Source organism: Oncorhynchus kisutch, linkage group LG11 (assembly GCF_002021735.2).
Source record: "Oncorhynchus kisutch isolate 150728-3 linkage group LG11, Okis_V2, whole genome shotgun sequence".
Classification (NCBI taxonomy): domain Eukaryota; kingdom Metazoa; phylum Chordata; class Actinopteri; order Salmoniformes; family Salmonidae; genus Oncorhynchus; species Oncorhynchus kisutch.
This window is the reverse complement of record NC_034184.2, coordinates 32,070,904-32,085,832: the sequence shown is the minus strand read 5'-3', so window position 1 is coordinate 32,085,832 and position 14,929 is coordinate 32,070,904. Positions and strand designations below refer to the sequence as shown.

Here is a 14,929-nt window from a genome sequence, read left to right as displayed (position 1 = left end):
AGATGAGTGCCTCCCATCATCCCTAAAGGCTGCTTCCTCCTAGGTCTCCTTTTCCTCTCTAACACCTACAGGAGTCTCTTCTTACTACTGTTGCTATAACCGAGCTCTAAGAGAATCTCTCCGATAATAACATTGTAAGTAAAGGGGGTATGATAACTGTGTGATAAGGTAACAGTGACCCCTCCCTCCCCCTCCTTTGCTTCTAGTATAAGGTCTGGGCTTGATTTGCCTGACCTCTACCATGTTCCCCCTCACTGTGTCTGTGTCAGTAGGATGTATCTCATTCACTGGCAGGCTGCGATACCCCCATGCACAGCATCTCCTTCGGCGGTGAGGAAGGTTAGTGGTCTCCTCCTGCCAAAAACAATCCAACCAACACCTCCACTCCATTAGGCCCATACAACACTGAGTGAAGGCTGATAAGAGAGGCAGGCAGGCTCCTCAGTCAGCAACTTCTCTCTCTCTCTCAACTTCTTTTTCTCCTCCTCTCTCACTCCTTCTTTCTCTCTCTCACTCCTTCTCTTTTTATCTCTCCCCTCTCTATCCTTCTCTTTCTCTCTCCCATCGGAGGCCCACCAGACAGGAATACTGTAAACAACACAGTCTAAGCTCAGCCAAGCCCATAACGTAGAATAAAAACAGGATAGGAGATAGACTGGATGTTCTGAAGCAAAAAACAAGTAGGCTAATGCAGTAGTGTAAAAAAATGAAAAAGGAAATGTTTGAGGGTTCTGTCTGTTTGTTATTAGGCATGTGGTGTGTGTGTGCATTAAACACATTTCCATTTCCACTTATCAACAAAAGGAGCAAATTAGGTGTTGCATTTGTTATGCATTTTATGCATTTGTTTGTGTATATGAAAGAGAAAAAGACATTGAGAGGAAAGAGAGAGAGAGAGTTAAAGAGAGAGAGAAAGTCACAGAGAGAAAGAGGGGGAAAGAAGCACGAGGACAGGATGAAGGGAAAGGGGAAACTGATTATCAGAGTGGAGCCTGCCAAACTTGCACCAATCAATAAATAAAGAAGAGCTCCCTCAGCCTCACATGAAATATGAGTCTTTATAATAACGATAATAATGTCTCCCACGGACATCAGGAACAAACACACTCTCAAACACACGCGCAAAGATTATGTACACAAAGATAATGTACACAATTAAAGAAGTTCAGTCAGTCACCTAAAAGGTTTTTGTTAAATAAATAATATTTTCAGAACTGTAAAAAAAAAAAAAAAACATTGTTTATGCTGGGGTCCAATAACTTTATCTATGGGCCATAATTAAAACCGACAGACCATTGACAATAAATGTCAGCCTTATTGAATAGATCTCATGGGTGAAATAATTGCATCCAGTCAACATCAAGCACACAACGTGCTCTCGCTATTTATGAACTCGAGCTCTTTGTCCAGCAACACCACAGTGATGTGCATACAGCAGGTAAAATAACAAGCATTAAAACACGTGTATCCTCCTCCATCATATGAAACGCTTTGTCATCAATAAACAACATCAATATGCATTATACATGGACGCCTGTGCAGCCATCCAGCCTTACACAGGTGCTCTCAACTGGACAACAACACAACCACATGCCAAGAACAGTACAGAACTCTTTCAATCACTAAGGAACCTGGAATAGTTTGGATCAGTAGAATACCCCTGTCCACTTTAAAAGATGTAAGATCAAGGTTTTTTGAATCAGCACACTAAGAGATGCTGGTTTTGGAGTAAGGCAGTGGTGGGGATGTTGTAGTATTTGGGGGAGCCCCGTGCTTATGCTGTAAATCAGACAATGCTGTTAGAAATTCCAAGTGTGACCTTATCACTGCGCACCACGAAGGCCCAGGCAGATACTTTACTAACAGGTGAAATTCAACAAGGTTACACGCACTCGATCACACACTTCAACACACACATGCTGCATGTGTGTGTGTGTGTGTGCTGCCCATATAAACACACACACATGCTGCATGTGTGTGTGTGTGTGTGCTGCCCATATAAACACAATGGGGATGTGGCTGAGCCGGGAGTCTCGCTCCAGGGATAGTACCTTTCTCTTTTGTTCCCGGGACGCAAGTTTCTTAATTCTCCTTTTCTTTTCTTTCTCATCCTCGATAGCATTGACATCCACGTCCCGGTTCTTCTTCAATGCGGAGGCTGCGTGAGCCATGGCGGAATAAAAACGTTAGAAATCCCAGGGAAGTGGAAGCCAACGATCTCAGAGAAAAAGATAAGGAAAGGGAAAAAGTGTAGGGTTCCGTCCTGACAAGGAGAGTGTCGGAGAATAAGGTTCCCTTCTCAGTTAGGGTGAAAAGATGAGAAACCAGCCCCTCCTGTTTCTGTGTCATCCACTATCAGTGTAGAGGTAGTGTATCTAGAAGCGAGAGAAGAGAAGCCAGATGGAGAGACAGCATCACCAGGCACAGAGGTGAAGAGGAGAGATCCAGTTACTACGGTAACCACCCTCTGTTTCTAGCTGTCCTCTTCACGTTCCCCTCCTGGTCCATGGCGGCACCTGGGTCGGTGCTCCGCGTGGATCTGTGTGTGTGTGTGTGTGTGTGTGTGTGTGTGTGTGTGTGTGTGTGTGTGTGTGTGTGAGAGAGAGAGAGAGAGAGTGTGAGTGAGTGTCTGAATGGAGTGTGAGGGAGCCAGCTGGGGTAGGCAGGGACGGGGAATGTGAAGGAGAGTGCGGGTGTGTGTACGGCTGTGAGTGTGTGTGTACTTCCCCCAACCCACTAGCTGGAAGTGCCCAAGTGAGAGATGGGATAGGGGAGACAGTGTAGAGGATGGAGGGGGAGGTGGGATGGAGGGGGAGGTGGGATGGCCCTGATGGTAATTTTCTGTCCCACACACACACACACACACACACACACACACACACACACACACACACACACACACACACGCCCGGTGGTAGGAGGGGGAGGAAGTAAAAGACCTATCCAATCATATTCAGAGCTGAGACTTTTTTTCAATTTAACTCTATTATTGTACAAAAGATGGCTGATTGTATAGCTTTGGAATACTAACTGCTGTCTGTGTCTTTTTAAGAATGACAACAATCACTTTTATTGGGTCATATATTATCAGACAGAAAGGAGAAAAGGTCCTAATCACCGACATACTGATGCTTATGCCGAGAGAAAACAAATGAATGAAAGCTGGTTTCCTTTCCCCCCCTATACCAGTTCTTCAAATGTGCTGATAAAATAACTGAGATTCTTTGTCCCTACACAGTGGTCATTATGCCATCTGAGGCCAGTGACATTTTGATGGGGGGTGAAATGGGATCAGGGGACCTTTTGTTTCACCAAACATAATGTCTCTTTGTTGAAAAGAGAGACAGAGAAAGAGGGAGGAAGGGAGAGAAAGGAGGATGATATCCAGAGCAGACTGGGCGAGAAAGTACAGAAACATGTTATTTACAATGTCATTCAGGTCCACTGCTCACGTCAAACATGGCAACGTGGAAAAGGGAACGGCCATCTTTGTTTTCTCTGTCTTTGCTTCAACACCTGAGCGCTTGCGCCCCGGTCCTTCACCGGCGCATGCCTGGCTGTTTCTGCCTTTGCTTTTGTGTGTGTGTGTGACCGTATGTGTATTTGAGAGGAAGAGTAGAAAAGAGAGAAAATAATCATCCCTCTTTCTTGTCAGGAAGAGGGCTGCCACACACACAAGGGACACATAACAGGTTTATTCTCCGGACACCAGCCATGTAACGATATGAGCGTGAAATCCCTTTTCGCTTTTTCTTTTATCCCTTTTCTTTTTTATAGCGACGCAGACACCAGCTTCAGGGGCGGGGCCCTAGCTCCCCATCATACATCAGGGGGTGTCACATTATGCCACATTATCATGTTGTTGCTAGGCGATGACCAATGGTGTTGCTTGGGGTGGCTGGTGGTTGAGGAGCACAGAAATGTAACAACACCAGTTGGGGGTTGCATGTAGGAAATCACAAGAAAACCAACCACCATTCCTAAAAATCCTTTCTCAATGAGAAGCATGCAGAGAGACAGAGAGAAAAGGAAATGTTTCCCAAAGGATAAGAAAAGATCATCCATACAATGAAAAGCTTGTGCTGGAATGATATATGAGACATAAATGTAATTTGTACTCGTATGTTGTAATATATAGCCTTTCAGTATGTCATGTAACAGCCTATCATTGTAAAGATGAATATTGAGAAATGCTTGCTAAGTGCATACAACATCCATAACCATTAGACAGACCCATATTCAGTGGTCAAAGTCTCATAGAAAGGCTTGAATAGTCCCAATAGCTTATAGCTGGCATCAGACTAAATGTGTCTACTGTCCAGACTAAAACAACCTTGGGCAGAGCTGGGTTGATTCCAGTGATGGACTTTTAATAGACCCATTTCACCTTCACTCTAGGCAACAAGCCATATCAATACAGCTACTGAACTGAAGAGTTTTAATAGGACAGTAAACGACTCAACAACAACAATAGAGGAAATAGGCTACTTGCTGCTGTGTGCAAATCGATTAGGCTATGCCATGTCTTGCCACGTTAACGACAAGTTACTAACAGCTAAATATCTCTATGACAGAGAACGTTCATTTGATGTAAAGGCAATCGTTAAAAAATGATCTACTCTTACAGAAACATGTACCTCGAAGAATGACAGCTGTATTTAGTCCCTAGCTTGCTGTCTCTCGTATTTTTTTGTTCACCATGAATGCGTGTGATTGCTCCCCTGGGTGTAACAGAAGCGTTCCCTGTTCCCTGTGTTCAGTCTTATTGACCTTTGGACCTCCACAGCCACAACATTTTGTACTAGTGACACCGAGCACACAGCCTCAGACAAAGGCAGCAGCGCTGTGCGTCCGTTACAGGCTGAAGTAGGTCGAAGTGAGGTTAAGAGACATTCTCGAAATAGGAAGTGGTGATGACAGCATTCAAAGAGGCATAAAGTTTGTTTCTGACACTGAATATGTTCACAAGGTCTAATTGAGGGAAGGAAGCAAAGGTTCCCTGGTCAAATGCCAGAACTCTCACAGCAAAAACCTAGAGGAAGATACCGGAGTCGCTTACACCTGCTCCATGGGCCCTTTACTATGACACGTTTCCTTTGTCCTTGGAAGGAAATCATTATGTCAGTATTGTGGGAACTCTATTGTACAACCTGTGTGTCCACAACAACTAACATGCATCTATAGGTACAGTGTGGCCATATTTGAATGCAGCAACAACAACAAAAAATCTCAAAACGAGAAATCCGATGTTTCTGTGTCAAACGGTTTTGTTATATTTCTTCTGTGATGTTAATAAAGTGTAATGTTGGGATGCAAACAAAAAATGTCATCTCTACATCTGATATGATACAAGTATCTTCTTTTTTTAAGCCCATAACCATGTGTGAGGTGTATACTTTTCTTTCAAAGTAGATTTGTTTAAGACTACCAAGAAACATTCTGTGTGACCCTGAGTTAGCCCACTACAGTAAAAGGTTAAAGACTGACGTAATGAAGTCACACAATAAAATAACAATAACGAGGCTATTTACAGGGGTTACCGGTACTGAGTTAATGTGTGGGGGTACAGGTTAGTCGAGGTAATTGAGATAATATGTACATGTAGATAGGGGTAAAGTGACTATGCATAGATAATAAACAGCGAGTAGCAGCAGTGTAAAAAAAAAGGGGGGAGGTTCAATGCAAATAGGGTGGGTAGCCATTTGATTCTTTTTTTAGCAGTCCTATGGCTTGGGGTAGAAGCTGTTAAGGAGCTTTTTGGACCTAGACTTGGCGCTCCGGTATTGCTTGCCGTGCGGTAGCAGAGAGAACAGTCTACGACTTGGGTGGCTGTAGTCTTTGACAATTTTTTGAACCTTCAACTGACACCACCTAGCATAGAAGTCCTGGATGGCAGAAAGCTTGGCCCCAGTGATGCACTGGGATCACCAGGCGGTGATGCAACCGGTCAGGATGCTCTCGATGGTGCAGCTGTAGAACCCTTTGAGGATCTGGGGACCCATGTCGATCTTTTCAGTCTCCTGAGGGGGAATAAGCTCTGTTGTGCCCTCTTCACGACTGTCTTGGTGTGTTTGGACCAAAATAGTTTGTTGGTGATGTGGACACCGAGGAACTTGAAGCTTTCAACGTGCACCACTACAGCTCCGTCAATGTGAATGGGGACGTGTTCGGCCCTCCTTTTCCTGTAGTCCACGATCAGCTCCTTTGTCTTGCTCACGTTGAGGGAGAGGTTGTTGTCCTGGCCCCACATGGCCAGGTCTCTGATCTCCGCCTTACAGGCTGTCTTATCATTGTCGGTGATCAGGCCTGCCACCGTTGTGTCATCAGCAAACTTAATGATGGTGTTGGAGTCGTACTTGACCACGCAGTTGTGGGTGAACAAGGAGTACAGGAGGGGACTATGCACAATCGTTTGAGGGGCCCCCGTGTTGAGAAACAGCATGGCAGATGTGTTGTTGCCTACCTTTACCACCTGGGGGGCGGCCCTTCAGAAAGTCCAGGATCCAGTTGGAAAGGGAGGTCTTTAGTCCCAGGGTCCTTAGCTTGGTGACGAGGTTTGTGGGCACTGTGGTGTTGAACACTGAGCTATAGTCAATGAACAGCATTCTTACATACAGTAGGTGCTCCTTTTGTCCAGGTGGGAAAGGGCAGTGTGGACTGCAATTAAGATTGCGCCATCTGTGGATATGTTTGGGCGGTATGCGAATTGAAACAGGAACTATGGTGGTCTATGGTGGTCTGCTTTGAAACATGTAGGTATTTACATGCTCTGAGTACACATCCTGGTTATCTCTCTGTCCCCGCGGTCTTGTGAATTCTAACCTGTTGAAAAGTCTTACTCACATCGGCTACAGAGAGCGTGATCACACAGACATTCGGAACAGCTGGTGCTCTCATGCATGCTTCAGTGTTGCTTGGCTTGAAACAAGCATAAAACGTATTTGGCCCGTCTCATTATGGTTCATAAGAATATTTTTTCAAAGGTTTTCAAAAATTCCCAAGATGAAGGATATATACACTGAACAAACATATAAATGCAACATGTAAAGGGTTGGTCCCATGTTTCTTGAGCTGAAATAAAATATCCCAGGAATGTTCAATATGCACAAAAAAACTCATTTCTCTCAAATGTTGCACAAATTTGTTTACATCTCTGTTAGTGAGCATCTCTTCTTTGCCAAGATAATCCATCCACCTGGCAGATGTGGCATATCAAGAAGCTGATCAAATAGCACTGGTGCACCTTGTGCTGGGGACAATAAAAGGCCACTCTAAAATGTGCAGTTTGCCACACAACACAATGCCACAGATGTCTCAGGTTTTAAAGGAGTGCGCAATTGGCATGCTGACTGCATGTCTACCAGAGCTGTTGCCAGATCATTTTATATTAATTTCTCTACTATAAGCCACCTCCAGAGTCATTTTAGAGAACTTGGCAGTACGTCCAACAGGCCTCACAATAGCAGACCACATGTAACCATGTCAGCCCGTGACCTCCACATCCGCCTCTTCACCTGCGAGATCGTCTGAGACCAGCCACCTGGACTGCTGATGAAACTGAGGAGTATTTCTGTCTGTAATAAAGCCTTTTTGTGGGGAAAAACTTATTGGCTGGGCCTGGCTCCCCAGTGGGTGGGCCTATGCCCTCCCCGGCCCACACATGGATGCGCCCCTGCCCAGTCAAGTGAAATCCATAGATTAGGGCTTAACAAATTTATTTCAATTGAATAATTTCCTTATATGAACTGTAACTCAGTAAAATCGTTGAAATTGTTGCATGTTGCGTTTATATTTTTGTTCAGTATATTAAGTTTCATGCCTTGAAGTCAAATGGGGTAGTGGATATGAAGGTTTAAGAGAGACTGCTTATAACAGCACCACCATAGGCCAATCAGTGACATTCTTTTTGACCAAGTTATCACTCTCTGCTTGAGTTATTTGACCATGTCAAGGAAAAACTGCTTTGCTGTGAACCCCTAATAAGTGAAATGGTTATTTTTGTGACTCACTATTCTTTGTGGTCACTGACTTTTCTCAACTACATAACAAGGGAAACAGCACATTTTGCTCTCTTTGAAACAAGGTACTTTTTGTTCTTTGTCTATTCTCTGAGTCCCTCTAGTGGTCAATGGTGCAAACAGGCTGGCAAATCGTAAATGTTCTCAGTATGTTGGCTACAGTCACTGCTGACAGATGATGTTTTTGCCTTTGATATCCAGGAAAGCATTGAAGTTCTACACACTCATTAATTTTGATTAAAGTACGATAAAATATGTATAATACTCCTTGGATTGGGCTTCTCTACAGAACTCTTTAATGAATTAGTTTGGATAACAGATTCAACTGTTGGCTGCACACAACCAAATGCAACTCAGGTATGCTGTAATTATAGCTCTGGTATGAATGGACCACCAGCCACAGAGTAAAGCTGCAGTCGAGGGAAAGAGTTTGAATGTGAAAGGTTAGTTAGCTTGGACCAAGATCCACTTACACATTTAACCATTCGGACCTGAATGGCTTTTCAGATTGGTGGAAAAAGAAAAGAAAGAATGAGAAAGAAAAAAGGCTCAGCGAATGACAGGGAAAGACATAAGATATATTTTTTTAAACCTGAAAATAAAGGAGACAAAAATAAGAGGCTGATGAAGATGAAGGGAACAAAGAAAAAGAGACAGCGAGGAGGGAGGGAGTGAGAGGGGGGGGGGGGGGTCAAAATCTAGGCTAATCAATTTTCAGTCAGCCCAAACTCTCTGGTGCAACAATTGCAGTTGTGTTGTATAAATTATGTAGAAACATTCAGGCAATCTCCTTGCTGAGGGTTTTCCCATGATTAACACTTCCACTGTGGTCATCTGGAACTAGATATAGGTCAGGTTCCACTCAACATCTCCTGGAGGCCATTCTTAGTTTTATACATCTTATTGTAATGTCTCCATTTGGAAAGGCGTACATGAATAATGCAATTGAAATTTAACCCAGTTAAAAGCCAGTAACCTACCTAAATGTGTGTCACAATTGGTCCCTTTGAAATCAGACCAAAATGTATTTCCCAGGTTTCCCCACAGAGGGGCAGTTACACAGTATACACACAGCTACTGTAGTCAGCTCCTCAGATAGGGAGGATACATTCTGTTTGTCAGTGACAATGACAGTCTGACATTCAGGTCAGAGTGGTTAAAGGTGTAAGCGGATCTAACAGTGCTTAGCTGAGGTCCAACCTACACTAGTCTGTCAGCATCCAGGATCAGAACTAAATAAGCATTGTATAGCCTAATTATCCCAAGGGATAATTCCAGATAATTATCAAATGTAAACATTGGTGGTTGCTCTAAGAGAAATAGTATACCTGAATACCTAATACCTGGACCTCAGCTCAGCACTGTTAGATCAATGAGATGAAACAAGCACTGAAACAAGATTCCTACTGCAATAAAACAGAGGTCCGTTACCTATACCATGGATCATTTCAAAAGAGCCCGGCTATAATCTCTCAACATCTGAATGAATAAAACATGAGACGACATGAAAAAGGCTGAGAGAGAGCGGTAGTTAACTACACTTCATCTATACATTTACACAATTGATTTCCATAAGGCACAGAAGTAATATGTTGGGTCCAATTGAATCATAGCCTACTGTCTAGGACAGGCTCTCAGACCAGGATGAGATCATTCTGATGGGAAAACATCAGGGTGCATTAAAACACAAGTCATTACCACAGAGGTCACATCCTAATGATGATCACAAAGAGGATAGTCTGATTGCTTTTCAACTGGAGTCAGAAAAACAAAATGACAGAAGCTGTCAGGCAAGGAGCTGAGTTTATTTAATAGATAAAGGATGGAGAGAGAGAGAGAGAGAGAGGAGTGAGCTCAGGCAAGCTGAATGTGGATCAAATGACCACAGGGGTGTGAGGGGTGCGATGGGCATGTTGAAGGGTGCAGTGGTTAGAGTACAGTCAGCAGTGTAGGCCAGAAGGGAGGTGGGTCACAACCCCACCACTCCATCCACTCACGACCCTGACCAACACCCCAGGGGAGAGCTGTTTACCCCTGCACTCAGGTACCTCTCGGAGAGCATTTCTCCATGGCGACTGGTCTCTACAGTATGACAACAGTCACCAAACAAACAGTCACAAAACATCAGAGTCACAGCGGGGACCAGACACTGTCACCAGGGTACTCCAGAACCTTTTCACAAAGGAGCAGTAGGCAAACAATGGTTGCCATGACAACCCAAGCCCAATTTGGTCATTACCACCTCAGCTCCACTGTGTGGAATCCATATTAAAACTGAGCCCAGTCCAGTCTATCCATCCATTACCACCTCAGGTCCACTGTGTGGAATCCATATTAAAACTGAGCCCAGTCCAGTCTATCCGTCAAGTTGCTGTAGAAGTACATCTAGCATTCTTCAACAATCAGCAATGCATCTGTTATGCAAATACTATTCAGGAAAATATTTATTTTGAGTATAACGAAAATGTTTCAGACAATCAATTCATACAGTAGAATACTGTTGTTCAGACAGGCCTTTGGAAACAGTCACACTGTAGGGAACAGTCTATTGCAATGGGGAGGATGCCACATGCTATGCAAATGCATTCATTTTGAATTGATAACTGAAGTTGGTGACATAACGCAAAATGGTGCAGATTTTAGCCACGCTGCACTGAGTTTTGGAGGCACATCAAACATAAGCAGAGCATAGCACCTTCCTCTTTGCGTACTGTGCATAGCACAAGTCACTAGCACCATATGTGTGTGCCCATCAGTGGGTCGCAATGCCATATGCCTTTTTCTGCTGGTGTAATGCTTTCTCTGTGCCAATCATCTCTCTGCTTCTGGATGGGACTCTTCATTTGTACGAGTTAGGAATGGTGTGTGTGCCTAAATGTGTGTTTGAAAGTGTGCTTATTTGACAAATTAATGTATTTACGTTTATGCCAGTGTTTGTGCATGATTGCAGACATTTCGTTTGTGAGAGTGTGTATTTGTGAAAATGTGTGAGCGCGTGTGCGTGAATTAGTGCAAGTGTACTCTTACCAAATCTATTACTCTTATAAGCTTGTTTAAGCCAGTGGCCAGTGGAACTGGAGTTCAGTTTCCCATCACAATGGGATCACCGAGTGGTGACAAGTCAAGAGACCTCGGGGAGCCTCTCTCCCTCCCGCTCCCATTCTCTCCCGTATCAGTGTATCAGCACATAGCAAACAGTTGGGCAGCACTGCAGGGACACAGAGAACTCCTGAACTACACACTGTGCGCATGCACATGGGCACACACAGCTTTTTATACGTGAATTTTTACACACACTCAAGCCCACTGTACCAGGAAAGTTCATCTCCCATTAAGGTTGTGTTGGTTGGGGTGACGTTATTAGACTAACAGTTGAAAGCAGAAGTTGGGTGTATCTAAAGATTTCACTTTGAAGTTTATTTATATATATATATATATATATATATATATATATATATATATACAGTACCAGTCAAGTTTGGACACACCTACTCATTCCAGGGTTTTTCTTTATTTTTACTATTTTCTACAATGTAGAATAGTAGTGAAGACATCAAAACTATGATATAACACATATGGAATCATATAGTAACCAACAAAGTGTTAAACAAATCAAAATATATTTAATATTTTAGATTCTTCAAAGTAGCCACCCTTTGCCTTAATGATGTCACAACACAACTGATTGGCTCAAACCATTAAGAAGGAAAGAAATTCCACAAATTAACATTTAACAAAGCACACCTGTTAATTGAAATGCATTCCAGGTGACTACCTCTTGAAGCTGGTTGAGAGAATGCCAAGAGTGGGCAAAGCTGTCATCAAGGCAAAGGTGGCTACTTTGAAAAATATAAAATATAAAAAATGTGTTTAACACTTTTTTAGTTACTACATGAATCCATATGTGTTATTTCATAGTTTTATGTATTTACTATTATTCTAACATGTAGAAAATAGTCCAAATAAAGAAAAACCCTGGAATGAGTAGGTGTGTCAAAACTTTTGACTGGCACTGTGCATATATACATACACAAAAATAAAATAAAAATATCACAACATAATATCCCTTCCCTCTCACACACTCGTATATCCACTGTTGGCCAAAATTCTTACTTCTGATAAATAGAAGGCAACTGTTCAAAAAAAATTAAAGGCTGCCATCTCAAGAAAGGTTTTCAGTACAACCTCTCAAAGTGTATACATTTGTTTGTAAGTGTAGAAAAGACATGAAATGTTTCAACGAGGATGATACAGTGAGAGGTTTGGAAGATTTCCAATTAAACCAGATCTGCCGGCGGGCTATGAGGGAAGCAAACGCTACAACGTCTGCTATACTTTTAGTGAGACTAGGCAACAAAGATGGAACTCCTTTGAAAGCTATATTAAATATTTAATATAGCTATCAAAAGACAAGGCTGCAGGTCAATATCTACAATTTTAGAGAGTGTATTAACAAAGGATGACCAATACTCAGACAGCTTAGAACATTAATCAAACATATTGGTTTGATTATTTACTACGTTTTTCTTTGGTGTAGTGAATTCTGTGCAAGACCTTGAACTGAATGAAACTTAACCGAGCACACGAGAATGTGGAGTTAACCCTAAGAAGCGCCTCCTCCCACCAGTCTTCTGGAAGGCCAAGTTCACTACCCCAATCTGTCTTGATTTTGTTTATTGGAGAGGGTTCCGAGGAAAGCATAATGTCATATAATCTAGGAATCAGACCTTGCCGAATCCACGACAGGGACAAAACATCTTCTAGCAACGTCTTGGGAGGTAGTTGAGGAAAGGTGGGAAAATGAGAGGGAGCACAGTTACATGCATGAAAATAGCAAAAAAGATTTGAATGAGCAAGATTATAATTTGGTTCCGAGATAATTAAAACTGGCGAACTTCCCATCTAAAAATAAGTATTTGAAACATACCAAACCTCTCGCAAGCCACAAAACAAAAGCCTGGTGGAGTTTGGAGGGTACAAATAGGTGGTTGTTACAGACAGGGCTGAGAAGAGAAGGGGAAGAAAGTCTAAAATGTTGACGAAATTGTCTCCAGATCTTCAGAGTAGAGCGCACAATAGGGTTCCAGTAAACTATGAAGGACACAAGGACAGTGGGGCACAAGTAAGAGCAGAAAGGGAGGATGATTGGCAGGAATGTGCTTCTAATGAGCACCATACCTTAATCTTTTTAATATTGGCTGCCCAATAGTAAAGCAGTACATTTGGAAGTGCCAATCCTTCATCTTGTCTCCTTCTTTGAAGTATTGCTCTACGTATCCTAGGTCCCAGATAAAATGACTGATGAGCCTATCCAACTTGATAAAAAAAAATTGGAAGAAAGATCGGAAGACACTGAAAAGGGTATAGAAACCTAGGTAAATGTTCATTTTAACAGATTGGATTCTGACAGCTAAGGAGAGAGGAAGACTATCCCAGCGTTGTAAGTCTGCTTTAACTGGTGTGACTAGACTTGCAAAGTTAGTTTTATGGAGGGTAGCCAGACAATGTGTTATATTCACACCTAAATAGGAAAAACCAGAGGGTGACAGATGGAAACACAGGGATCCAGGGGACATTAGCTTGGAAGCGGAGTTGATCGGAAAACATTCACATTTCTAAATGTTCAATTTGTAACCTGAGAATGATCCAAATGTGTTTAAAATATACAGTATATTATCAACAGAGTTCACAGGGTTAGTGATGTATAGTAGTAGATCATCTGCCTACAGTGACACTGTGTTCTTCACCAGCTCGGTGGATTCCAGTGAATCATGATGATAATTTTAAGGCCAAGGAAAGTGGTTCGATCACAAGTGCATAAAGGAGTGGGGACATAGGACACCCTTGACGGGTCCCTCTGGAGTGTACGCTAGCCGTAGGAGCAGAATAGAGCAGATGTATCCATGAGATGAAATTGAACCAAATCTTCCCAAAATCTGAACTAAATAATCTCACTCCACCCAGTAAAAAGCCTTCTCCACATCAAGAGAAACAACAATTTCAGGGTCTGGAGAGACAGAAGGAGAGAATATAATGTTCAAAAGACGGCGTACATTGGAAAACAGTTGTCGCCCTTTGACAAAACCCGTTTGATCATCAAATGACATCCTGAAGGCAGGGTTCCAACCGACATGCTAGAACCTTAGCTAATAGTTTAACATCAGCGTTCAAAAGTGAAATAGGCTGATATCCACCACATTCTGCCGGATATTTATAATTCTTGAGTATAAGTGAGATGGAGATTTGAGTTGGCGTCGGGGAGAGAGATTTTTAAAAATAAAAATCGACGAGGAAGCCATCGGTGCCTGGGGCCTTGCCACTTCGCATGAACTTTAGACCCTTTGTTATCTCATCTAGATGCAGAGGGTTGTCCAGAACTTTACTCATATTCATATCAATGGATGGAATGTCCAAGTTATCTAAAAAGTTGTCTTATTAAGTTGTGCCAAAAGGCTGCCTTGTCACCATATTCGTAGTACGTCCCCTCTGAAACTCTGCTTTATCAGTGGAAAGCAGATTAAAATGAGTTTGAAGTTTCCGCCTCTCTGCATATAATTCAGGAGATGGTGAAGTTGAATATTGCCGGTCTGTTGCCAGGATTGAGTCCAAAAGTTCTTGACTTTTCAGTTGTCTTTATTTGACATAATGGGCATTGTAATACAGCTTTGAACGTCTCCCAAAGAAGAGAGCTGGAGGTGTCATCATTTTTATTTGTTTGAATTAATACATCTTATGTTGGTTGAAATAAAGTCACAGAATTATTTGTTAGACAATAGGGCTATGTTAAATCTCCAATTCAACAGTTGTTTTACATTCGGAGTAAGAGCTAAGACCAGAATGTGGGTGGAATGTGTCAAGACTATCACCGAAGGTGGCCCCCCTTCCCGTTCGGGTGGCGCTCGGTGGTCGTC

General features: G+C 42.6%; 1 protein-coding gene across 21 annotated transcripts in view; it reads right to left on the bottom strand.

Moving 5' to 3' along the window:
- Positions 1–2,529, bottom strand: part of LOC109898873 (ankyrin-3) — a 160,071-nt gene extending 157,542 nt beyond the window's left edge. For 4 of the 21 annotated variants that reach the window (XM_031835632.1, XM_031835637.1, XM_031835633.1 and 1 more), the window contains exon 1: positions 2,052–2,519. In XM_031835632.1, coding sequence (XP_031691492.1) covers positions 2,052–2,171 — 120 coding nt within the window. In that variant the 5' untranslated portion in view covers positions 2,172–2,519. Of the gene's footprint in view, positions 1–2,051 lie in introns of all 21 variants that reach the window. The other 17 variants (XM_031835647.1, XM_031835649.1, XM_031835648.1 and 14 more) reach the window with 11 other exon arrangements.
- Between the last annotated feature and the right edge of the window lie 12,400 nt (positions 2,530–14,929).